The 26,472-nt window shown below is 45.5% G+C and overlaps 2 protein-coding genes across 9 annotated transcripts in view; both read left to right on the top strand.

Annotated features, from left to right (window-relative positions):
* Positions 1-7,650, top strand: part of TMEM233 (transmembrane protein 233) — a 33,139-nt gene extending 25,489 nt beyond the window's left edge. For 2 of the 3 annotated variants that reach the window (XM_074356340.1, XM_074356341.1), the window contains exon 3: positions 969-5,631. In XM_074356340.1, the coding sequence (XP_074212441.1) occupies positions 969-990 (22 nt within the window). In that variant the 3' untranslated portion in view covers positions 991-5,631. The other variant, XM_045506434.2, reaches the window with a different exon arrangement.
* An 8,662-nt stretch (positions 7,651-16,312) lies between these two features.
* PRKAB1 (protein kinase AMP-activated non-catalytic subunit beta 1) lies at positions 16,313-26,387 on the top strand. Of its 6 annotated transcripts, none has more exons than XM_010969569.3 (8): positions 16,313-16,439; positions 16,700-16,878; positions 19,305-19,468; positions 20,659-20,752; positions 21,025-21,139; positions 23,216-23,352; positions 24,727-24,795; positions 25,011-26,387. In XM_010969569.3, exons 2-8 carry the CDS (start codon positions 16,720-16,722, stop codon positions 25,086-25,088), a joined length of 816 nt encoding a protein of 271 aa, XP_010967871.1. In that variant the 5' UTR covers positions 16,313-16,439; positions 16,700-16,719; the 3' UTR covers positions 25,089-26,387. The 6 variants fall into 6 exon arrangements, with proteins under 6 accessions (XP_010967871.1, XP_045362280.1, XP_010967872.1 ...); XM_045506324.2 differs by having other exon boundaries at positions 16,362-16,439; positions 16,633-16,878; XM_010969570.2 differs by having other exon boundaries at positions 16,377-16,520.
* Positions 26,388-26,472: the final 85 nt, after the last annotated feature.

The following is a 26,472-nucleotide window of genomic DNA, read 5'->3' as shown; positions in this document are numbered from 1 at the left end:
GATGGTCGGGCTCTGGAAAATGTTCTGAACCACAATACCACACAGCCTCTAAGCCAACATGTCCTTTCCATGACACCCAATAACAAAGGCCAGGAGGTGGCACCCACCTGTTGCTAACTCCAGAATTACCTCTCTGGTGCTGGGGTGGTGAGGGTTCAACCTACCAAAAAAATGTGATGAGTTAGGGCCAAAGGTAACAAAATCGATGGGCTGCAGGAGTTAGGCAGGGAACACAGATGCAATGAACAGCTTGGTTGTGGGACAATAGGGAGCAGCGGGGACTGTGGCGAGAGTGGTGAGCACAGTTTAAAGGGAGAAGCCGCCACTCTGCTCCAGCTACTTGCTACCACTTAGAACACAGATCTCATGGGCCCATTTTTCAAAAGACACTGGAAAGCTAGGTCTTTATTTTATATCTCCTGATTTTTAGACATGACAATCAGTTCACATTGATATTAATGTTTCTCATCTGAAGAGGAAGCACTGATGTTTCTATGCTTGTGATTGAGGTTTTGTTAGTAGGAATAAAGGACAGGCAGGAAGGTCACCTCTCCACCCCTTCTCCCTGAGGGGAAGTGTTTCGCAGTGGTCAGAGTCTGGCCCTCAGCAGCAGTTTTGCCAGGATTCAAGTCCTAGCTTCACTACCCAGATTTCCCTGGCTTGTTATTAAACTCCCTGTGCCTCAATTTCCCTCTCTATAAAATGAGGATAGAATTAGTTCCTCATCTGTGTGGCCAGGTTCCTTTTACATACCTTTCCTTACTTGTTATCAAAGAGAACAAAAAATGTTTTCCAGAGCTAGAATCCCGTGGAGAAGCTCAAATTTAAAGGCTTTTTCGTGTGTGTGTGTGTGTGTGTGTAAGAGAGAGCAAGAAACTAGCCCTTAGTGAATGAAATCAATTTTATCTTCCGTGAGGACTAATAACAAGGCCAGTTTCTCAGTAATCCTTTGAAATAAAATTTCTCAGCTTGGGTTCCTGGAGGAATTGAACAGCAGTGTGGAATTACTAAGGCAGAAGCCCCTAAACTTGGGGCTGCGGAAGAGTTACCTGGAGGGGGTTTAAAAGAAATTGACCTCGGAGCCCTGCCTCGAAGGATTCCAACCCACTACGTCAGAAGTGAGGCCCAAGAGTCTGCATGTTCAAGCTCCGCAGCCTGAGGCTCCGGTGATCAGAAGACCACTGCGCCAAACTTCCTCCCTCCCAAATCTAAAAGGAAGGAGTCGCTAACAGTAGCCGGCTGTTAACAGAGTGGTCAGTTTTCATTGACATCAGCAAACTCGTCATTCTGATGTGTTACATCTAACTCAAGGCCAAGGAGGGGAGTCAAGTTACCACCTCCAAGATGCACCCACAGGAAGGCTCTTTTGTAACAATCTAAGAGGCAGGAAGAACTTCCTTGGAGGAGCTGGGGAAATCTGACTTTGGAGAAGACCTAGGCCAGAGATAAGACCAAAAGCTTTGAATATGTGAGTTTTCTGGGTTTCATCCAAAAAAACTGCCTGAAGTAAACTATCACCTTTTGAAAATTCTGAAGTCCTGCCTTTAAAAAGAAATTCTTTATCCCTATTAAGAAAAATGTAGTTAATCTCTTCTCCCTCAGATGACTGAAATCTCAGATAGTTCACTTTCTTGAAATAGACTGAGGCGATGAGAGTCGTTACCCAGACTCATAAAAAGCATCTCATTCATCTTAATTTTTTTCCTTCCAGTTTTGAGATATAATTGACATAGAGCACTGCATAAGTTTAAGGTATATGGTATAATGATTTGACTTAAGTACATCATGAAATGATTGTCACAGTAAATTTAGTGAACATCTTATCAGCTCACACAGATACAAAATTAAATAGAAAAAAATATTTTTCCTCGTGATGAGAAGTCTTAGGGTTTGCTCTCTTAACCACTTTTGCCTGTAACATACCCCAGTGTTCACTATGTTTATCACGTGGTACATTACACACCAAGTACTTACTTATCTTATAACCAGACGTTTGTACTTTAGACCACCTTCATCCAGTTCTCCCTCCCTGCCAGTCTCCACCTCTGCTAACCACAAATCTGATCTCTTCTTCTGTCATTTATTCTAATTTTACAGGCTATCTGTGTAAGCCCCATGGTTGTTGGAGCAAAGTAATAGTTTCATGACATCAAATCCATTAGAACTGGGAATCACTGAACTAAAATATTCAACAGTTTTAGATAGGATGCTGAGCTGGCAGAAGAGAAGTTTTCTGGTCCAGACGGAATCAGAAACTTGCAGTCTCTTGGCGTTATAAAGTTCCCTGCCCTCAGCTTACTAGGGAAGGTGCAGAAATGAATCACAGAGGTGAAACATTTAAATATTGCAGCCATCTGTTTATCGATCGTGATCCTTCACATGCCCAGCCTAAGTCAACATATCTGCAGGCTTCTACTTTCTGCTGGTGCCTGAGGATCGAGGCAAGGTTAGGTTCTTCGACGGGTGTTTCACAGAGCACAGGTCTCAGAGCCACCTGTGACAGATTCAGCTGGGATGCTGGTGAAAATGCAGATTCCAGAACCCGAGTGGCCCTGAAATATGCATTGTCAGCACTGCCCATCTCCCCGAAATAGTTCTAAGTATTCTAACATTGTAGAAACACTGTACTAAGGCTTTGTGTTACGTGGAGAACATTTTTACGTAGGTGGACATATGCCGCAAAATAGGACTTGTTCTCATTCCTAAGCTGCCTTGGAAGAAGCTTCAGTGATGGCTGCTTCCCCAGCCCTACTCCCCAGAAAGTTTACACACCCCCCAGCTTTCCTCTTCCCCGTCTCCTCGTGAGCAGGCTTGTGGTCATATAACTGATGCTTGATTGAATTCAGTGGAAATTCCTTAGCAGCAAAACCAGCTGACCAAACTTGGATGTCAGGGAGACAAGTGTTGACTACCGCAAATATGAGAAATGACATTCAGTGGAATTTCATCTCACTCAGGGTTGAAGTTACAATGTCAGGGCATAAGGTGAGCTTTGAGTATAATCAAAATTAATCTTAGAAGCATCCATAGGAGGGCGCCCTATTAGAGACTCACACACCGTCTCTTGATCAGCCCAGCGTAGCCAGTGATCCATCCGGTGTTGGAAGAGGTGATGTTCCACCTTCTGTGCTCAGCAGGAGTCATACACCCATCCATGCTCATAAGCCCTGAGTGACCTGGTGGCCAGAATCACCATTTAAACAGCTGCTCCTGTCTTTTTGAGGAACAAAAAGTTGGTTTCTATCAGTTAGATGCACATACTTTGCAGTTCACTGAGCTTACATCTCTGGGTGGTCTTATAGGTACCGAAACAGCCAGACACATCCCCACCATATATTTAAAATGCTTGTTCATCATTCTTAGGAATAAGAGCTTTCTTGCTTCGTGGTTTCCATTAAGGAAGAACTTGACTTCTAAGGTTAAGGGTCCCAGACTGTCTCCCATTAGTAGGTTCTGAGTTAGCAGATACTAACCCATCCTGTACTGCAAAGCTTCTGTCTTACTAGTAGAGTGGAATGAATTCTTTTCTGGCCTCAAAATATCCTCCCATTGCATTAGAATTGGAAATAAGCATATATACCAGGGCAAATAAGAAGCAAGAAATTGGCCTCCTTGCGAAAACGTAAGCACAGATCTGTCTTCTTCCCTGTATTACTAGCTGGTGTAAGGCTTCCCGGGCATTGTTTTGCACAGATGTGTCAGAGAATTTTTGTGATCCCATGAAAAATGGGGAATGTAACCTATTTCCAGAAGGTCAGGAGGGCCTTTCTTCATTGGTTTGAGTAAGTTGAGGTAAAGAAAAGTCATCAACAATGGGAAAATTTTTGCTTTGAGAAGGATGTAAACTGGTGAGACATTAACAAAGAAATCAGAATAAGCATGAAAAAGATGTTCCCCCTCTCCAGTAATCAGGGCAACACAAATCGAAGTGACAATGAAATACTATGTGTGTATGTGTGTATATATATATGAATACATCAATACTATAATATAGACTAAAGTATGAAATTTCATATGCCAGATTAAAACATGGATAATAAGAACATGGATAGTATCAAGGGTGACGAGAGCGTGAAGCTTTGGATACCACACTGTTGGTGGAACGGTCTTCGGGAGGTCAATTTGGATGTACTCATTAAACTTTAAAATCTGTGTGCCTGCCCAGTTGTACTTTTCAGTGTCACAAAAAGGCATGTAAAACAGTAGTTCTCCTCCCTACACATTAAAACCACCAATGCCCAGGGCCCACCCTGGACCAGTTAAAATAGAATCTCCAGTGATAGGGCCAAGCTTTGGGAGGTTTTGGGGCCCTCCACATGGTTCTAATGTGCAGCCTGGGATGAGAACCAAGGATGTACAATGATGTTTGTTGAAGCTCTGTTTGAAAGAGAAGAAACCTTGAAACCACCTAAATGTCCATTGGTAGAAAAATGGTTAAATACTCAGTGGTTTATTCCCAGGACAGAATACGACACTGCAGTTTAAACATGGAAACCTCTCCCTTACTGTGGCTTTATAAGGCCTCAGATGAACTTGTAGCTGCTTCTCTGTCTTCTTCCCAGCACTCTCCCCCTTACTCCTCCACTTTAGCCATACTGGATTCTTCCCTCTTCTTTGAGCAACACAGGTATGCCACAGGGCCTTGGCACTTGCTGGTCCCTCTACCTAGAATTTTCTTCCTCCTGATATTCACATGGCTTGTTCCCATGTCTCTTTGGGATGCTTGCTCGTAAGTTACCTTAGCAGAGAGGCTACCCCTGACCAGCTTCTAAAATGTCACCCACAGCCCCACCTCTCTTCGATCTGTCTCTTTATCCAACTTTACTTTCTTCCTAGTACTTACGTCTCCCTGAAAAATTTTGTGTGTATAAATATGTATTTATATGTATAAATATATAAATGTGTTTTACATATATGTAATGGTCTTTTTTCCTCCTACTGGAATGAAAACTCCAGGAACATTTTCATTTCATTTCTGTCATTGCCCATTATAATAGAGCATAACACGTAAGGGCGATGACTGTGAAGCTAGAGCATTGGGGTTTAAATCTAAGTGCCTTTGTGCCCTTGGGCATGTCTTTTAATCAGTCTGTGCCTCTGTTCTCTCATCTATAAAATAAGGATAAAACAGTACTTACCTCACAGGGCTGTAAAGACTTGTATAAAGCCTGGCATGTGGTACTCACTGTGTAATTACTGGGTATTGTTATCACCAGCACCTAGAGCAGGGCCTGGCAAAAATATTTATTGAATAAATGAATGAATGTGTTTAAATAAATAAACAAACACACACACATGATGAATTTCTAAGTGCATACTTATGGATTTGAATATAATCCTGGAGGATGCACTCCAAGTGCTAACAGTGCTACTAACCCTCGAGAAGGAGCATATGATTTGGCTACATCTGTATCATTTGGGGTTTTGCATGTGCCACATGTAAAACAAAGTATGTTTCCAAATATGTTACTCAAACAGAAGCCAGTGCTTAGGCTCATAAGTATCCCAGTCTGCAGGTGTAATCACCACCGAGGAAGGAAGCGCTGGGGGAGGAGGCTCTGTCTGCTGCCTGCCTGCCTGTCTGTCTGTCTCTTTCCTTCTCTCTCTCTCTCTCTCACTTTGTCTCTTGTGCACACAGTGCCTGAGCAGCCAGCAGTCGGCCACAAGCACTGGAGAATGGACTCCATCCGCACACACCCCAGAGGAGTTTCTGAGGAATGGATCCTTGACTTCAGACTGTGAGATCTTTTCCTCCAGGACTCTCCAGAGGCAGGTCCCTGGCAAATGAACTCAAAAAGAAAAAAAAGAAAAGAAAAGAAAAAAAAACCCTCCAAAATTTAGGAAAACCAAGCATCACAGCCGATCAGCCAGAGTCACTGATTTTTTTCTTAAAAAAAAAGGGGGGTGGTGAGGGTGGGAAGTCAAGTCTCAGTCTTTCAGTTTATCCAAAGCCATTGTGTTCTTGTGTCCATTCCTCTTCTCGAGAGATGAGCCTCAGAAAATCTCATTTCTTTTAATGCGGGCTGAGGTGGAGGTTCCAGATCTGGGATGAGAGGGAGGTTCTAGGAGGAGCACGGGATGCTGGTGTCTGCAGTGCTGAGCACACCTGGAGTATGTCTGACGTCGCCGAATACAGCTGAACTTTTGCATTGTTTCCTTTTATGTTTACAACTGTAGCTTCACTTCAGTCTTCAGTGGCTTCTCCTCCGTAAGCCCCCAGAGTTCACCATCCTGTCATCAAAGACACAAATGAAAGGGCTTCCTGGTCTTTTGTCTTGGCCTCACTTTTCCTAATGCCCCACCCCCCTGGCTTGCATCCACCATTGGTCATCTTGACCACAACCTCATTCTTCAAACAGACTCTGAGAATGTACTTAGTGTACTTAGTGGTCAATGGTAGGTACACGAGCACTTTTGCCCTCCCAGTTTGGGGAATATACTGGCTGTGTTTATGGGATGTGTTTTTTTTTTCAATCTCTCTCTCTGTTTCTCTCTCTCCTCCCCCCATCACTTCTCTTTAGCAAGTCTCAGGCAAGATCTTTGATTTTCCTGGATGCCACCTGGAAATGTCACCCTTTGTATTCATTTTCTGCCAAACATAACCCCCTTAGCTGTGACAGCCCTGGTTTAACAATGCCATTATTCTGCCTGCCAGCACACGTGAACCCTGTGTGCGAGACCTACCACTGGCGGGACACAGAGGTCTTTTTTTTTCCTTTGCGGGGGTAGAGGTAATTAGGTTTATTTATTTGTTCATTTTTAGAGGAGGTACAGGGGCTTGAACCCAGGACCTAGTGCATGCTAAGCATGCACTCTGCTACTTGAGCTATACCCTCCCTCCAACGAAGACAATTTTTAAGTCATTTACAGCCACAACATTAAGTGCCACTGAATCACAAAGAATGCTTCCCCTTTTCTGTTCTTTTTCAGCCCTGATTACAGCTCGGAGAGTCTCTGTTCTGTGCTCACGGGTCCTTAGTGCCTTTCTGATCCTTTGGCTCTTTTCCCTTCTTATTAAAAAAAGAGGAGTCCTCAGGTTCAAAGTCTTCTGCTTAGTTGGAACTTAATAACTTCATGGGTTTTGTTTTCATTCTATTCATTTTATTAATTACCTTCCATTTGTGGCTCTCCACTTAGGGATGTGCTATATACCTTTTCTGTTCAAACACATTTACTCAAGAAAAGTGGGTGGATTCAAAGAAGATACCAAGTGGTTAACACAACAGGTGATCGCTGTATCTGTCAAAAATAACTTCAAAACTAATAGTAGAAATAGTGATAACGAACCTTCCTGAGCAAGAGAAAAGGCAGCTTACTCTACGTGAATGGACAAGAGGCGAAGTCAGAACATCTGAGTTTGCAATGCCTTTTTCTGCCACGAACCAGCAATGCACACTGATTGTAGGCAAGTTTCTTCAAGTTTCTTCTGTGCCTCAAACTTCTTCATCTGGAAAATGGAGATAAGAACGCCTGTCTACTTCACTCAGAGTGTCGGTATGAGAATCAATCACCGTAATAGATATGATTGCCCCTGGAGGGAAATTCTAAGTGCTTTACAAGTACAAAGCCTTGTTCTTAGATAATTGTGAATCTCAGGCACTTATTAAAAACCCTGGACCCTAGCAAAAAAATAAACGTTGATGGACAACAGATTCCACCTGTCATTCCACCCAAATGTCCGTCATGAGCCAGCACTTGTCCCCGGAGGACACTGAGTCAGGGACAGCAATTTTCAGCACACAGAGATCCTGGCATCATTCCAGTATATCGGATCCTGATTTCTGTTTCTCACACCTTGTTTTCTGTTTGTTTGTATTTGAGTCCCTAATCTTTTATCCAAATCAAATGAAGTGTTGCTGAGAGGCAGAATAAAAATGGTTTTAAGTAAGCCTGTTTACTACGGCATGTACATTATGTTTTCTTGGGAATCTCGCAATCTTCCAGAGACTCCCATAACTGAAATGGGCTCGCTTATCCTAGCCTCAGCTTGTAAGGAAGACCATAGAGCAGCCAGGGTTGGGGCTAGAGAGGGGTCATCTCAAAATAACTTACGGCCTGAAGTGCCCTTCTAGGAGGCATTGACAATGTTGGTCCCACTAAAGTCACTAAGTGAGAACCCTGGGATGAAGATGGGGGTCTGACTTTTTTTCTAGGCCCCCAGGACCTGGCAGAGAGCTTTAATGTTGACAAAATGAGATGATGGTCTTCTCCAGGGCCTCCTGCAAGGCTGAGGTCGTCCCTGCTCCACTCCAGAAAGTACACTTAGAAAGTGGATTGACCAAGTGAATCAGCCGGGGGACTCTTTGAGCAGCCAGTGACAAAAAAAATGGCTACAGCAAAATGAGTTTACTTGTTCATATAATTGAAAAATTCCAGGGATGGCTTCAGGTATGGCTGGATCTTGGTGCTCAGCATTATTAAGAGCTTTTCCCTATTTCTCAGCTTCAACTTCTTGAGAACACTTTGGTTTCATAGTGGCACAGTGGCTGCCAGCAGCTTCAGATTTCTTCCTACCAGCTAAGCAATGCCTGTGGAAATAAAGTAACTCTTCTGTAATAGATACAAGGGAAAAAAAGTTTCATTTTGAAATAATGCGCAATTGATTCAAAGCAGGAACCAAACCATCAGAATGCATGCCAGCCTTTAAGGAACAAGTGTGGCCACCCTTTCCAGCACAAATTGATGCTGTGGCCAAGGGTGTGTGGTACCCTCTTTGGCTAGAACTGGGTCACAATTCAGCCAGCGGAACTGAGGGTGAAGTCATCTCCACACAAACTTTACGGATTGAGGGTGTGAGAAGGGTGGTTTCCCAAAGGAAAACTAAAGTGTTTTTACCAGAAGGAGAGACAGGTGCTGAGCAGAGGAAAAAAACAACCACTGTCTGCATTAAACAGGCTGCTGCTTACTATGCCTGTCACAAGCAGTCTAAAAGTCATTTAATAGCTTTTCAAACAATTTCCCCATTCTGTTGTCACTCTCATCCATTTCCTCATCCAACCAGGATTGACAGAGCACCTGTTCAACCATAGAAACTGTTTGGAGATTCCAATAGGATAAAGAGAGACCCCCTGGGAAGTGTTCACAGGCCAGTGGGGAACAGGCTCACATAGAAACAATAGGAAGGGAATGTGAGAGTGCTAAGACAGGGAGGAACAGTGTGATGCAGTCACTGTGGAGGAGGGAGCACTGGCTGGACCCAAGGGGCAAAGCCTCAGAGAGGTGTCCCTGCCCCCCTGCTCTGTGCGTTGCTAAGGCTGATACGGCTACAGCCCTTGAAGTGGCCCTGTCTTTGCCCACAAGTTATGGGCAGAAGCAGATGCAGACATAAAATCGCTGACCTCAGCTCCTGGATCAGCAGAGTATCTTTGGCCCACACCAGGACAGCTGCATTCAGCAAAACAGCATTATGAATGTATCTTGATACATATCCCTAGCTCTGGGCTTCTAAATATAAGAGACAGTTTGGGGCCACTGATTACATACATATATATATATTCTAAGACAGCATCCACATTCATTAGTTATTACCGATCCTTAAAAAAATACTCATGGATGTTGAATATTTGAGCCTGGGGAGTTACCCTATAAAAACAGGTCCCTGAACCGAGACACTTTGAATTCTGATTTGACAAATGCAAACATGCCTGATACCCAGGCACCCCGCAAGCATCGTCCCTAGAAACACCGCAGAAGGAAGGATGCCCTTTGCAGTAGACGCTGACTGGTTATTTGTTCCAATAGAGATTGATTTATCAGGAGTCAGAAGAGGGAAGTACGAAGTTGCCTTTGTGTGTTTTTTTGTGTCAGGCATCTGGGTCTCATTTTGTGTACTGGTTCCAAACTTCAGACAAGCGGCCAGGTCAAATCTGATGATCCAGTCAAAACATTTTCATCTCTCTTCCTGTCGGAGTGCACACTTCCCAGTCCCAGTTCACAGTTGTAGACTCAAACAAGGACAGTGCTTAGAACAGTGCTATGTATGCAGTAAGTACCCTACAAGCATTAACTACTATTATTGTTATGGAATCTGCAGCCACTTAAAAAATGAGGGAGCTCAATATGTGCTGACGTGGAGAGAGACACTAAGGGGGAAAAGTTCCAATGGTGTCAGCTTTTTAAAGGAGAGAAATATAAGCAAATACTTTTCCTGGAAAAAAAATATATACAATGATAACAAAATGTGCCCCCAAAGAGTATACAAGAAACTCACAACAGGTTATTTTGCGAGAAAAGATTTAGGGGTATAGGGGAAAGGGTGAAGGGAATTGTTTTTTATTCAATACCTCCTATACTACTAGAAGTTTTCACTATGTTCATTCATACTGAAAAATACATGGAGGGAGGGTATAGCTCAGTGGTGGAGTGCATGCTCAGTATGCACAAGGTCCTGGGTTCAATCCCCAGGACTTCTATTTTAAAAATAGAGAAAATACAGACATTTAATTTTTTTGGAAGACTGCGGCAACATTTCTCATTGCTCTTTATTGCCACCTAGGGGTGGCTAGAGGCATTGCCTGCTGTTATCCTCATTCACTATTTAATAAGTGATCCCACCTTCTTGATTTAGAATCTTAACCAAGTGATTCACAGCCTCCAACCTTCAGATGTTAATGAGTTTGGTAACAATAAAAAAACATGGGTCCATAGCTGTAAAAGTCAGTATGATGCTCAAAAACAAAACAAAAGCAAAACAAAACAAAAAGCCCAGGCTAGTTTGCTCTCCTTCTCTGAATGACCATTCCAGCTTTGTATTTATAATCTTGATCAGCCTGACCCCATATGATCTTACCCCTTACCCAGTGGTCTATCCACAATGCCTACATTTCTACATCAGTCTGGTTGCCTGCATTTGAATACTGGTTCCAGAACTTCCTAGCTGTGTGACCTTGAGCATGACACTTCACCTCTCTGAGCTTCAGTTTCTTCATCCGTAAACTACAAGTGATAACAGCAGTAGGACTGCTGGGGTGGAGGGATTACGAGTTGATCTGTCAAGCACAATGCCAGGCACATAATGGGGCTTGATAAACAATTTTCACTGGTTAACACCTATAGTCTTCAAACCTCAACTTAACTGCTGCTTCTTCCAGGAAGCCTTCATTGACCTCCTGGCTAAGTCACATCCCTCTCACTAGGTCACATTTCTTCCTAGCATTTATCACAGATAACTACTGGATGATTGTTTGCTTAGCGTTTCTCTTCCCTTCCAGATCTAAGCACCATGAGCACAGAGCCTGGGTCTGGTTTTTGCCCATCATTCTAACCCCAGTGCCTACCACAGTGCCTGGCAGAGAGTAGTTGTGCCATATGCAATTATTGATAAAGAAATGAATTGATGAAGTTAGACAACTGAAGTCCTCTTAAAAAACTGGTGTTAACTAGAACGAGTGCCATGACTAGGTTCCGATGGGCTGAGTCACATGTGTCATGAGACACAGCGGGAGAACCTGGGGTGGAGGGGGTTACCCTGCAAGATGGTTTGCACCAAGTGACCTGGAAAAAGGGTAGCTGTACAACTCTACCATGTCACCTAGGACCAACCTTAGTTGTTTTCTTTTTAATTGAGGTGAAATTCACATAACATAAAATTAACCATCTTGAAGTGTACAACTCAGTGACATTTAGCACATTTTCAGTGTCATGCAATCACCATCTATATTGAGTTCCAGAACATTTTCAGCCCCAAAAGGAAAACCCTGTACTCATTAAGCAATCATTCACCATTCCCTCTTCCCTCCGCCCCTGGCAACAACCAAACTGCCTTCTATTTCTACGGTTTTGCCTATTCTGGACATTTTCCATAAATGGAGTCATATATTATGTGGTTTTTCTGTGTCTAGCTTCCTGCACTTAGTGTGATGCTTTCAAGGTTTATCCATGTGTATCATATATCAGTACTACATTCCTTTTGATGGCTGAATAATACTCCACTGCATGGATACACTTGGATACACTACAGTGTGTTTATCCACTTATCTGTTGATAGAGATTTGCTTTATTTCCACCTTCTGGGTATTGTGAATGATGCTGTCTGATCCTGTTTTTCAAGCATCCATGGTATGTCAGATCATGAAGGATAAAATATCACAGTGCCCTGGACAAGACACCAGGACACAGGGTGCTAACCATGGCGGACAACCACTAACTTCTTCTGTGATTCAGCAAGCCCTTTCACCTCCTCAGCTATAACCTAAGAGGTGGTGCCAGGATTTTTGTGCAAGCAGTTTATTTGGAAGATGATTCCGAGTATTTATTTGGGAGATGATCCCAGGAAGTGATAAAGGAAAGAAAGGAAGAAGGCCGATAGACTCCTTGTACAGTTACAATCAAGTTACTTTTGTGGGCAAGCAGGATTCAATTCCATTGGAGACTCTGAGATACTGTGTGGAACACATCTTAGAGTCATCACACCCAAGGGTCAAGGGAGCTGGGGTATCTATCCACCAACTCCTGTCTGTCACTGGAGGCTGGAGGCTGCTCAAAGGCTGTCCACTCTCTGGCCTCTCTGCCCCCCCCCCGTGCAAGCCCGGAATGCTCCAGAAAGCTCTCAGAGAGTCACATGTGCTCACAGTAGGAAGCTTTGAGCACACACAGGAGGATGCATGCAGAGAGGGTGCAGCGATTGTGAACAGTGTATGTTACAGGGATTATCAAACCCTCATGCCCTGGGAGCTCACATTTTAAAGAGATGAGACAAATCCAGACTTTTTTTTTAAATCTTAGTTAAATCTTTGCCCAAAAACTGCCTTAGTTGGTCTGGCATCCTCTTGGCAAGTGGGAAGGGTGGACATCCTTTTCTCCTTCATTCCTTCAAAGCTTCTTGAAAGAAGATGGAATTGATTCAGGGTGAACTTTATTAAGACAGATGTATTATCTCGAGCTGAGCACTTTTCTCCTTTAAGCTTCAGTTTACTCTGTAACTGAAGTGGAGGGCTTTTTGTTTTGTTTTTATTTATTTAATGGAGGTACTGGGGACTGAACCCAGGATCTCTTGCATGCTAAGCACACACTCTACCATTGAGCTATTACCCTCCCCACTTAAGTTTTTTCTTTTAAAAAAATCTTTTTATTGAAAATAAAATAAAAAGACAGGAAATCACACAAAATAAATGTATAGCTTATTAAATTATTGCAAGGCAAACGCTTTAATAACCACCACCCAGGTCAAACAATAGAATTTTGCTAAATACCCCACAAGTCACAAAGTGAGGCTTTTTGCCAATTATGGTCTCTTGGGGAGTTTTGACTCCTGAAATTTGCACATGTGTATTTTTCTGATTGGCTGAATTCTAAAATTCAGCCCTACCCCCAAACTCTATGAGACTGTAAAATTTACATCAATCATGTGAATCAGATAACATTACTCCCAAATATAAATCCTCCTATGAATTCCCACTGCCTTGGAATAAAATCCAGAATGTTCACTGTGACTAACAAAGCCCAAAAGGATCAAACTTATCCCTGCTTCCTGATACACTCCAGCCACAAATTGCCCCTATGTTTCTTTAGCATATGAAGTTCATACCTACCCCATGACCTCTGCACTTGTATTTTCCCTCTGCCTGAAATGCTCCTCCCCAAACTCTTCTCCCATCTGACTCATTCTTGTCATTGAGGTCTCAGTTCAATTGTCATCTCCTCAGGGAAGCCCTCCATGACCACCTCATCTAAAGTAGTACCCCTGCCACTCACATAATTCCATATTGTTTCCTTCATAGCAGTAATCATTCTGTAATTACCCGGCTTATTTACTTGTTTGCTTGTTTATATATCTGCCTGCCACCAGGGTCCCTTCAGCTTTGCAAAGGGATAAACATGTCTGTCCTGTTATTCCTTTATCCCCACGGCAAAGCCTGGCATATATTGGTTCTCCATAAATATTTGTGGACTGAATACCATAGAATGAACTCATTTTACTTCTGTGCCGATGACTCTCCATCACAACGGCATTTGCATCTCAGTGGGGAGAGAACACAGAGATGTCTAGCGAGAATAGATGGACACATCTGCCAAACACTGTCAGTGTTATTTACACCGGTTAGGTAAATTTCAGAAAGCCTGATGGAAATCCAGGTAAGCCAACTAAAAGCAAGCTTATAATTCTATTCCAACAGCTCGCACTCATCAGAGCCTCAGTCAGCTTGGGCTGCCATAAAAAAAGTATCAGCGAGTGGGTGGCTTAAACAACAGAAATTTATTTTTCCACAGTTCTGGAGCCTGGAAGTCCAAGATCAAGGTTTTGGCAGGGTTGGGTTTCTGGTGAGAGCTCTCTTCCTGGCTTGCAGGTGGCTATTTGGTCCTCACACGGTCTTTCCTCTGAGTGTGCATGGAGAGAAAGAATGAGACAGAGCAGGAGAGAAATCTGGTCTCTCTCTCCTTTAAGAATGCTAATCCTGTCAGATCAGGGCCCCTCCCTTATGACCTCACCTGACCTTAATTACCTCCTAAAGGTTATCCGCTGGCCTGGCTTAAGTCCCATCTGGGCTTCACTAGGACCCCTTGCCTGCCTGGATTGCTGCCTTTGTGGGTCTGTTTCCACCTCTATTCTATGGTGGAACCACATCTTTATTATTATTTTTGTCTTTAAAAAATGTTTTTAAATGATAAAAGTAGTACATTCTTGCAGTAGAAAATTTTTCAAGCAGTAAACTAAAAAGTGAAAATCCCCTATCTGTTCCTGTTTCCAATCTGACTCCTATCCCAAGAGGGAACCACTATTAACAGCATGTTATATCTCTTTCCAGAACTTTCCATTTGCAAGCCTAATGATGCTAAAAAAAAAAAAATGCTAACGTTTACTGAATGCTTACTAAGAGTCAGGTGCTATGCTGAGCACTTCTCGTGCGTGTTCTCAATTAGTTCACAAAACAAGCCTGTAAGGTAGGTGTTATTTTTATTCCCCACTTCACAAAGGAGGTAACCAGGTGACAGCCACTCAGTGGAAAAGCCAGAATTTGCCCAGGCAGGCTGACTTCAGAGCTCTTGCTCTATTGTTGCCGCTTGCTTTTGGGATTTGGAATGTCACAGACACTTCTCCATAGTTACCCATATAATTCTGTTTCCTCCTTTTAAAAAGTTGCTCAGTATTCTATAAGATGAATGTATTTAATTCATTTAACCATTCTCCTACTGACAGACTTTTTAGGATTTCACAGTTTTTCCTTATTTTATAAAATCTAAGATTGCAGTAATTGTAAGAAGCATCTTGTTTCAGAGAGATTAAAAAGTGAAATCAAATGTGCACCTTAGAATTAATGTATTATGGCACTAGAAACAATGCTGCAAACGAACATGCTTGCATATAATTTTCATGTGTGTATTCTGTAGAAGTTTCCTCGAAGTTAAAATTGTGGACCAAAATGAAGTTGTATTTTTTATCTTGATAGATACTGCCGAATTCCTTTCCAGGAGACTGTGTCTTAGTCGTGTGTCTCGCATTTACTTTGCACGGTGTCTGGCACTATGTAGGTATTAAATAAATGTTCAGTGGACAAAATGCATGACTAAGCCCAGCAAATGCAAGGCATTTTGAGATACTCACATGCAAACACACAGACGTGCACGCACACCACACCACTACCACCAAAAATCATAGCAGTGACTAACAGGTGAGAAGATTAAAATATTTTAGTACCACGTATGTACACTTCCTGCTGAGGCACCGGCTGTAGTAAATGGCAAACGCTATTAAATAAATGCATTTTATGCAGAATGATGTGTTCAAAGTGATTTTTAAATATCTTTCAAAATTACCTATGGAAAGGCTGAGCACTCAATTTTTTGACAATACACCAGTAACTCCTGCAGGATTTTTACAACCCCCAAGCTACTAGATGCGAGAAATTTCCAGAGATCTTATGGTCGGTCATTTTCTCAAACACCTGCAAGACTGCCTGCATCAGGATCACCTGGAGTGCTTATTAAAATGCAGACCCCACGCCAGAGTTTCAGAATCATAATTTCTGGGGATTAGGGGCAGGTGAATCCGCATTTTAAACAGGCACTCCAGGTGATTCTGAGGCACTCAAAGGCGTGAGAGCTAGCGCATTAAAGGGCTTTAAGAAAAGCAGTCTCTTAATTAGGTTGCCCTTTAAAACGACCCCTTCGGCAGTAAAGTGTAGAATCAAGTGGAAGTGGGCAAAACTATCCAAGTTACCTAACACCATCACTCGTCCCAGCTCTGGGAGAGCAGCCCAGGTGGCCCGCACGCTTCTGCGCCCCCTGCCGGCCTTCAGCAGCCTAGTCCTAGGCCGGCCGGAGCTGCCGACTGCGACTGCGCGCGCCGAAGCCTACCGGGGCCGTCCGGGGAGCTTGCGATCGCGTGAACTTAGACCGGAAACGGAAGTGAGATCGAATTTGCCTCTCGCGCTTCTCCGGCAGCTGCTACCCGGAGCTTCGCGGGCCCCGCGGACTTGCCGAAGTGCCGGAAGCGGAAGTTGGTAAGAAGAGGTGGAGGAGTTGTTGGCAAAGTGTCGGGTGTCTTAGCGCTCGGCGGGTTCGCGCCGCGGCTGCCTGAGCAGGTAAAGCGCGACTGTGAGACCTCGCCAGCGTTGCAGACCCGGCTGAAGCCGAATCCCGGCCCGAAGCCTAGCCTTGAGGGGTGTGGTACCCGGCGCTCCGACTCTTTCCTAGGGTCCTGGTGGAGGTCCCGGGAGTCCCGTGTCCCTTCCCTGAAGTGAGGCCCGGTCCGGCTTCCCAGTATCCCCGTAGACCCCAGCCATGGGCAACACGAGCAGCGAGCGTGCAGCGCTGGACCGGCAGGGCGGCCACAAGACGCCCCGAAGAGACAGCTCGGGGGGCTCCAAAGATGGGGACAGGCCCAAGATCCTGATGGACAGCCCCGAGGACGCCGACCTCTTCCACTCCGAGGAAATCAAGGTAACGGAGGTGGGGGACTCTGGTTTCCTTTGACTCATGTTGAGATCTGTACTCCACCACAAGCCCTCTAATCGTCAGAAGTGGGAGGGAGGTGATACTTAAAAGTCAAATGGCCCTGTAAGAGCCCTCCTCGCACCCCAGGAACCTGTGTCTAATTACCGATATGAGAAAGTCACCCTGAGGGAGAAGGAATCCACTTCGTTTAACATCATTAAGGAAAAGGCAGCTCTGGGACAGGTTCAGATTCTTAATTAAGATCATGGAGCTAGCAGTAATTGAGCTCCAGCCTCTGCTTTTCTCTTAGGTATAATTAATTTCACAGCTTTGAGAACTCTTCGTCGTGTTTACATAGAGTGACGCTTTTTGTAATAGTTTTGCAGTTTACTGTCAGTTTTGGAGGTGAACCAGAACACGTGTGCGGTGAAAGTAGAGTTGACTGCAACTCTGGCTGCAGTTGCCTGAGGTCTTAAGTTCTGCCGGAAACTTGCGCTTCGCCCTTTAGAGCAGGCGTAGAAAAATAATTTGACTTCTAGAGGTCAGTGGGCAAGTGAAGTGTCAGTCTGAAGGAGCAGCCAGCTGCTTCTCTCTCCTATTGTTTAAATGTGACAATATTTTAAGCAGGCCAAAGCAAACATTTGGGCAGGCCACACTTGGGCACCCTGCTTCAGTCTGCAGAAACTCTGAAACGATTCTTGATTCCTATTTCAGCCACTTAACTGCTCACCACCTATTGTGGTCTGTGTTCCTAGGGGCAGGGCCCAGTCCCAGGAGAGTGATTCTGGCAGCTGATATGTATGTGGTATATCCTAAAAGACGAAATAAAATAAAGAACTAACTCCTTAAAGGACTGCACAACAAAGTAGGTTTAGGAAAGATGACCCTCCCACCCCCTTGTTCTGTCTTGGTATCTGATTGCCTGTTAATCATTGTCCATTAGGCTAATTGCCTGGCGCTTCATCCCAGCTATACTCACTTTTTCTCACGACATTGGGCTGGGTGATCATGTTATTATCTTAATTCCTCACCTGGGTCTTGCATTTGTGGCTTAACTGTATAAAGCGTCTGCTTTTACTTGGCCCTCCAGCCTGTGAGTTCAACTTGTTTTCTGAATTTGTTGCATCCCTGAAGCTGTGTGCCAGGTGAACTTTGGAATCCTGTTTCTCCAATGACTTGACATCCCTCCCCCCACGGAAAGAATTTTTGTCCCAAGGTCAGCTGTTTAAGACACCCTACGAATCAAACTACTTCAATAAGTATTTGTTGGGTTTTTGCCATTTCAAAATTCTTACAAAAAATGTTAAGCATGCAGATGGTCTATGTAGAATGATTTTAAATTCCATTATCATTTCCTCAGGAGTTACTGAAATGATGTAGGAGATACACTGAACTGAATGTCCCATGCAAAAAAAAAAAAAAGAAAAGAAAGGCATGGATTCTTTTAACTACACTATTAACTATCACCATTTTGGCTCTGGTTGGTTATTACACCCTCAGTGGAAAGTGATTCCAGTCTGTTATTCTTTAATCTGTAGATCTTGTTAAAGCTCAAAGAAGGCAGGTATCTTTTAAATGGGCTCATGTTAGTATTTGAAATAAAGGTGCTGGAAGCCTGCTCAAGACCTTTGAGAGTCTGTCCCAGCCTGAAACTCCTGCTTTTTTTTTTTTTAGCTTTTTTTTTTTTAAAGTCTTTGACTTCTTAAAAAAATAAGTAAACCTAAAGTCTTTGACTTCTGACTCAGAAAAATGTAAGAAATCCAAAACCCCATATATTTCACTGAGACAGATTTAGACATGTTTATTTCTCTTGTTCCTGAATGCGTCATTTATACAGCACTGCTCACACTAGAAGCTATTGTTTACCTAATGAGGGTCTGCGTCTTATTTAGCTTTCTCCCTAGTGCATGGACAGCACTAAGTGAATAGTTTTTCCCTTCCTCAGAACCTGGATTTGCCAGTTTTCAACTTGGCAGTTCTGGAATTGTCCCTAATACATTTTCATGTACTTCAAATCTTGCTTAATGAAGGGAGGAAAATGACATGTATTAAGTCTAGTCTTGAATTCATTGCTGCCTTCTTCCAAGTGAGTTTTATAATTTCTCCTAGAATTGTGATGTAGGCCTCTTTAACCACAGCAGCAGTAGCAGTAGTAATGGCAACAGTAGCTACTGACTATTAGGGTCATACACTGTGCAGAGCGTTTGACATGGACTGTCTCACTCACCCTTCACCACAACCTTAAATACTTACCTTTATTGTCTCTATTTTGCAAGTGGGGAAACTGAGGCACAGCTAATAAGTTACCGAGCTAGAATATTAACCTAAGTAGTGACAGCTGCCTGTTTAGCGTGAATTGTCAGCACGAGGGTAACTGTCGTAGGGAGCTCCCTGATGGCTTCCTGTTGCTGAGTAAACCACTCTGTTTCTAGGCTCCAGAGAAGGAGGAGTTCCTGGCCTGGCAGCATGATCTGGAGGTGAACGGTAAAGCTCCTGCCCAGGCTCGGCCAACTGTATTTCGATGGACAGGGGGCGGGAAGGAAGTTTACTTATCTGGGTCCTTCAACAACTGGAGTAAACTGCCCCTCACAAGAAGGTAATTGCCTGGGGTGTGCATAGTCACGTGTTTTTATTAACCCAGGAATACCTGGGTTTCTCAATGATGCCTGTGGGTGACTAGAAGAGGATGTTTTCATAAAATAGATGCAGAATGGGAAAATAGTCTTGCGCAAGAGTTCACAGGGTTCAAATCTCACAGGCACGGAGTCTCCGGGTTTAGAGCACACTTAGGAGAAAACATCTCTCGGTTACGAGTGTTTGTTTCACAGACATCTTTCACTTCAGACGTTCCAGCTGTATGTGTAGACAGGAAGGACTTCTCCTTCAGAAGGAGAGAGCTCTGTTCCTGGTGCAGTGGAGGGAACACTGGGCCAAGTTGGGGTTTGAGCTGAGCCTCAGTATTCCTCTCTGGAGGAGGGGGTATTGGAGCAGATGATCTCCAAGCTTCCTTCTAACTTTGACTCTGTGTATTACTTTGTTTGAAAGGTACGTGTTATGTAGGCACCATTAGCAAGACTATAGTCAGACACCACATCAGGAACCCTAGCGTGGACTTCTGTCCCAAGTTGTCAGGGAAAAGCATCTTTACTAGTAAGTACTTCGGGTGAACCAGATGGAGAAATCGTGCTCTGCTGGGTCCGGCCTGGTCGTTGTCAGGGAACTGCCTGCTTTCCCGGGGTATGGTTGATGTAGGAGGCAGCCACTCAGCCCAGTTGCAAGTCGGTGCAAGTCGGGAACAGAACAATCAAATGAAAGAGATTTCCTGGAACCTTTTTAAAATAGTTACACGAGTTTCTTCAGAGAACTATTTGTGCATCCTGTTAAATCCATCCCCTCTCCTGCCCCAGGCAAACTAACAGGGTAAAACTTAGCGAGCAGCTTGCTATTTATCTTTTGTTGCCATCAATCCAGAATGCCCGATGTTAATTTTGCACACAAGTTAAGGACAAATGCCTGTTTGCTGACCTTTTGATGGTAGGAACGTGGATTCTTGGTATTTGAGCAAGGCGAGTTTTCAAAGAAACCTCTTGCGTTGCCGCTTCCTGGTAGCTTTTCTAAATTGAGATCATTGTACTGAGTTGTCTAAATTGGTTTAAAATGTTTACTTCTCTTGCAGCTGAACTCTTGGTTTTACGTGGAAAGGTTTTGTTCGGTAGCTGGTTTTGCAAGTCAGGTGGGGAGAGTGGCCCACCCTGCTGACACCCTCTGCTTCCTTTGTCCTTGCAGCCACAATAACTTTGTAGCCATCCTGGATCTGCCCGAAGGAGAGCATCAGTACAAGTTCTTTGTGGACGGGCAGTGGACACACGACCCTTCCGAGGTACGCTTCCTCCCACCCTGGGTCCTCTGGCTCCACGCACAGTCCAGACAAACCACCTGCCCTTAGAGATGGTTGCCAGGTCCCTCTGTCACACTGATGGCTGAGCTAGATAGCAGTGCTCGTTGTCAGACACTTGGCAGACTTGACCGAGATAAGCAGGTTGTCTAGCCAGGAAGTGAGCCCTTCCAGCCGGGAACTTTCAAATCCTCTAGCGAACACCTCCAGAGACCATCAGCGTTACGATTTCTGCCTGTCTGTCTGTCTCTTCCCAGCCAATAGTAACCAGCCAGCTTGGCACAGTTAACAACATCATTCAAGTGAAGAAAACTGACTTTGAAGTATTTGATGCTTTAATGGTGGATTCCCAGAAGTGCTCCGACGTGTCTGGTATGAACAGTTACTTTCTACTGCGTGTGTGCAGGTGGGGGCTGTCCAGTCTTGAAATACGCGCGTCTCTCTTGCCTCTCCCTCTTGGCTGGAGCTGCCCAGTCAGGTGGACGTTTATTGCTCCCTAAAGAGCCACAAAACTGATTCCTAACTGTCTCAGGTCAGATCATTGAAATCTTGCCCCGAGGGAGCCGGAAGTCTTTTTTTTTTTTTTTTTTTTTTTTTGGTCAGCTCCAGTATTGAGTAGGTCTGCCTGGTCACGGAGAACGGACAGTAGAAACAACCAGGACTTGATCTCGTGCCAGGGCAGGGCCCAAGAGGCCCAGGAGAGTTGCTTTGGGTCAGTAAGGAGCCAGCACTGGGAAAGCATGCCAACTCCCTACCTGCTCACGACCTGCTCGGGGCGCCTGGAGAATTTGAGCCTGGCAGGTGAAATGTGGACACCTCAGTGACCTTGCCCATCACTGGTGTGGTCCATTAGCACCTTGTCAGCATCCCTTCAGGGGAGAAGGAGGCTCACCACCGGAAGCAGGCTACACAGCACAGCCTGCTCGGTATGGTCCTAGTAAAGCTCTCCCGTCTTCTGAGAGCCTTCCAGTCGTTGAGCTTTCAGTAAATTGCCTTCCATCTAAACCCACAGGAAGAAACTGGAAACATAATATGTACAATTCAGGGAGAAGGATGTACTGGAATCTAAAGCGTCAACACCAGCTGCACTGCCCGTTCTTGCAGGGCTTTAAACAGTTACTGGACCCCTGTGGGAAGCAGGGAAGAGATTCGCTGGGGCCGCACCTGATTGGCTAACAAAATGAATTCAGTTCAGTTGATAGGATGATTCTTCATTGTCACCTGCCTGGGCCTGGAGGTTCTGCCCCCGGGATCTCTTATCTTTATCAGCTCAGAAATCACACTGGTAGACAGACCATGTGGCTGACAAGTCAGGTTATTGAGCGGAAATTGGAAATCCAAAAAATAGCATTCTTCAGTCTGGATAGCTAAGTGATCTTTTAGAGAAGCTATTTCTTTCTTACTCACATCGGTGGGAACTGGGGGATGGAGGAAATGCCCAGAGACCCCTTACTTGCTGATAAATGTAATCTCAGGCCACATACCAAAGCTTTAGTCAAGTTTCTGCGGCAGAGATCCCCTGGGGAAAGGAGAGTGACTCCTCGCTGTTGGTAAACCAGCCTCAGGCTCTCCGTGCCCTTTCTCATACTTAGACCCTCACTTTCTCAAAATACACATTTATTCCTAATGGCTCAGTTTTCTGCGCCAAGTGCTTTTCTAGTTTCCTGCTGTGATAGGGCTGGGTCAGGTGAGGGGAGCTGCCCCCCAGACGATGACGTGGAAGGAGTTGGCAGAGCCAGGCCATATCAGCTTTATCTGGACAGCACTCGTCTCGGGCGGCTGGACCCAACCCAGGTGGCCTTTGGATAACAGCTCAGTCAGTCCCTGCCAGCTGGCCAGACATCACTTAGTGAGCAGCCCCTGAGCTTACAAAACGCTACACTTCTAGAAGCTTCTTAATGTGCCTGTGTAACTGAGATAGTCAAGCAAGAGTTTGAAAGGAACCTGAGAGTGACAGGGGCGGAGAGCCTTTAGGGCTCGGGTTTTAGTTTTTTGTGGTGGTTTTAGTTTTGAAATGTGCCGGTGCCTCTGGATGAACAGGCCGCTTTCTGATCGGTTTTACTCTGGCTGGCGGTGCTCGTAACTGGGGCTTAGCCGAGGAAGCCTCTCTTGAAGCCGTGGGCTTCTTGGCGGTATTTGCCAGCCCGGCCTGACGCAGGAAGGAAGGGTTTTCCCGCAGCAGCTTCCTGTGAGTCTGACCTAGACGGCTGCCATCCGCCACCAGGGCAGCTGAGTTCACTGCTGAATGTTATGCCTGTCACTGCAGTTTCAGAAGGGTTTTCTCATTGCCTTCGCTCTTCACCCTTGGGGCCTGAATATCCTTCCCAAGAAAATAAATCTGTGCTGGGGGAAGAAGAGACGGGGAAAACTAAATGACGCCATGAATTAAGTGAAACTGCTCCCAGAACTCCTAGTTTTCAGAGGAAATGTCTTGTCACCGTTTCCCAGCAGAGCTCTCCAGTTCCCCGCCAGGACCCTACCACCAGGAGCCGTACGTCTCAAAACCAGAGGAACGGTTCAAAGCCCCACCCATCCTCCCTCCTCACCTGCTCCAGGTCATCCTGAACAAGGACACGGGGATTTCTGTGAGTACCCAGACATCTGCCCAGACCATCTCTGCTGCTCCCCTTTCTGTCCACCCCTCGCAGAGCAGCTGGGGGAACGGTCAGTGTCGCCCAGCAGCATACCTGCCGGGCTCCGCCTCTGATGTGGGGGTGGGCTCCTGGCCACGTGTGCCTGGAGTGTGGGTGCTGCCTCCCCATCCCACAGAGCCTCTCTGAACTCTTCTTTCTCGCGTTCCATTCCTGCCTTAGCCCCATTCCTTTTACACTTCATGACAAAACAGACCCATCCCTTCTTGGTAAGCTGTGAAATGGAATTCCTCCTCTGGCTCCCGAATTTTAGAGTCTAGTTTAAATCACCAAATTACTTTCAGAAGCATCAGTATTCCTGGATCACAATTTGGGGTACATGGGTAACACACATTCCCCCGGGAAATTGATATTTGCAGAAAGAAGTGTGCCGCTCCTGGGTCCCAAAGAGCTCCCTACTACTCCTCATGGTTCATTTTCTGTCCCATTTAACCCAGACAGCCTGGTTGCCCCAGCTCTGGACTGTACAGCATAGCTGTAATTCTTGAGAATCTCGCTATTCTTCAGCCTTGTCCTGGCCACCACCTAAAAGGCACATGCTTACAGGTGATAAGGTAACCGTGCTGCTGCTCTGGACGCCACGCGGAAGTGGGTACACACGTGCTGAGGCGAGGAGCTGAATGCACACAAGTGCAGGCGTGTTCCCTGGTGCCTCCCTGTCCTGGGGGCTCCAGGTTTCCCCCCTGGGTCAAGAGCGCCCCCAGCACACGCCTGACAGCGGAGCCAGCTTTCATCTACACCTTTTCTGTTATGAATCAGCATTTATGAAATTGGGGCGTGTACATTGGAAGGAAAAAAAACCTGGATTTTTGGCTTAACAAATAGGAAGGTGTGGCAATACTGCGGGTCTTGTGTGGGCTTTTATAGAGTAATAGGTCTCTTCTCCACCCCTACTCCTGTGATCCGTTCATTCTTCAGGCTCCCTGCCTGAGTCTTACTGACATGAGTTTGTGATCAACTGCGCAGAAGCGTCGAGTATGCGTTGTATCTTCCTGCTTTCTCTAAAAGCACGTTCACTAGGTGGCTTTCTTCTTGCCCTTCCTTCAGCAAGAGGACAGAGCCATGGCCCAGACTTTAGAGACGGCAGAGCCTGACCAGAGACACACCAGTGCACCCAGCAGGCACACACAGGGCTCCCCTTAGTTGGAGCATCAGGCACAGCCCCGTGCCTGCCCTGTCGTGGACGAGCCCTTTCACTGCCCGGGAGCCTGCCTCCTTCCCTCTGACGTCCAGTGCTGTGAACCACACGGGAGAATCTGCTTGGTTCCGAAATCCTAAGTGCACACGTGTGCTTTTGTTCCCCCACAGTGTGATCCAGCTCTGCTCCCTGAGCCCAACCACGTCATGCTGAACCACCTTTATGCGCTTTCCATCAAGGTAAGGACACCCAGAGTGTGCTCAGAGGCCCCCTAGCGATGGGATCCTGCAGTATATACCTGAAGGGCAGCTTCCAGGACCTGACCCAGACCTGCAGTCTGGTTCCAAAGGCAGGCCCAGGGATCTGTTTTCATTAAGCCCTGATTCTCACGCTCTCTAAAATTTGAGCCTCCCAAATTAGTCCTGCCTTTGATGATTTCCGCCCTCTTCCTCAGGATGGAGTGATGGTGCTCAGCGCGACCCACCGGTACAAGAAAAAATACGTCACCACCTTGTTATACAAGCCCATATGAAGAGCTGGGAGCCGGCAGTGGGCCCCAGGGAACAGTTTGCACCACCATGCTCCACGCGTGCATGCTTCCCACTAGAAGGAATGGACTGCAAACTTGTCGTTTCACACTCTTTGTAAGACATTTCATACCTATCCTAGTCCGACTCGAAAGTTTGTTTGAGCAGCAGCTCCTGAAGCGCCTCGGTCTGTAACAGTCCTCGTGACACCCAGTGGCCGTGAGCCCTGGGACTCGTCGAGGCCGAGAACGGAGGCCGGGGGAGGCCAACTGTATGCGGCCCCACCCCGCAGTGCTGAGGACGACCGCAGTCCTCAGTGTGTATCCTCTGAATCATGGAGATTTTTCTTAAGCCAAAAACGAACACCAGCTACTTCATTAGTGAAAATCTGGGAAGCAGGGACCGAGGCTGCACAGAATTTCTCATCGAGGGTGTGTGTGTGTGTAATGACTTGTCTCTGCTGAGGCCTGGCTGTGGACCAGGAGGATGGCGTTGGTCCTGCCTGTCCTCTGAAATCAAAGCAATAGAATGTCTTCTATTCTCTGCTCAAGGGAGGCAGAATTCCTATAGAAATTAGAACCTGTCTGATTTCCAGATGAAGTTTTAATGATTGTTTCTTACACTTCTGTGCACTAAGTTTTGTTTTGTTTTGTTTTTAAACCAGAGGTGGCTGGCCAAACAGCCTTAGGGCAATTTTAAAATCACCCCCGAGTGGACCTAGATCATGTGACCTATTCTCAGCAATAATCTGTTCTCGGAACAGACTTTGAAAACTGCGGCCAGATTTCTCCATTAACCAGGATGGACCTGAGGACTGACCGCTGTTAGCCGGGAGGCGGTCTGGCTTGTTATTTGAATCATAATGAGGTGACAGTGTTACGGAGAAAACCGCAGAGGCGCCTGCCCTAGCCTGTGCCGCCTTTCTCAGGATCCCTGTCCCTGCTCAGCAGAGAAGGCTGTAGCCATTGCTGTTGCTTATTCTGGAAGGAAATTAGAACTTGCAGCAGCCTTCTGAATTTGTGTCAGGAAGACATCCTTTGGACCAAAGCAAATCTCTACGCATGGCTTGGTTTCCAGGGAGATGCCAGAGACAGGCCATTAGCGAGGTTCCTGTCCCCGAGTCGGCAGAAGCCATCATTACGCCCTGTGTTCCTGCTGGGCGACCGAGGAACAAGCTCCCTGGTTTCCAGTATTTATTTGGTAAACCTGAATCTGGGACACCCTTTTCTGTTACTGTTTCCAAAACACTGAATTAGTGTCACCTTGACGTACAGGTTTCAATAAAGCTTTTTAAAGATAATGGACATGCGCTTGGAGGAAGCTTTGTTTCTGTGCAGTCATGTGGAGAAGAGACTGCAGCTCTGCCCGAGGTGTATTCAGTGCAGTGCT

This window comes from Camelus bactrianus, chromosome 32 (assembly GCF_048773025.1).
Source record: "Camelus bactrianus isolate YW-2024 breed Bactrian camel chromosome 32, ASM4877302v1, whole genome shotgun sequence".
NCBI classification, from domain to species: Eukaryota; Metazoa; Chordata; class Mammalia; order Artiodactyla; family Camelidae; genus Camelus; species Camelus bactrianus.
This window is presented reverse-complemented; position numbering and strand designations above follow the sequence as displayed.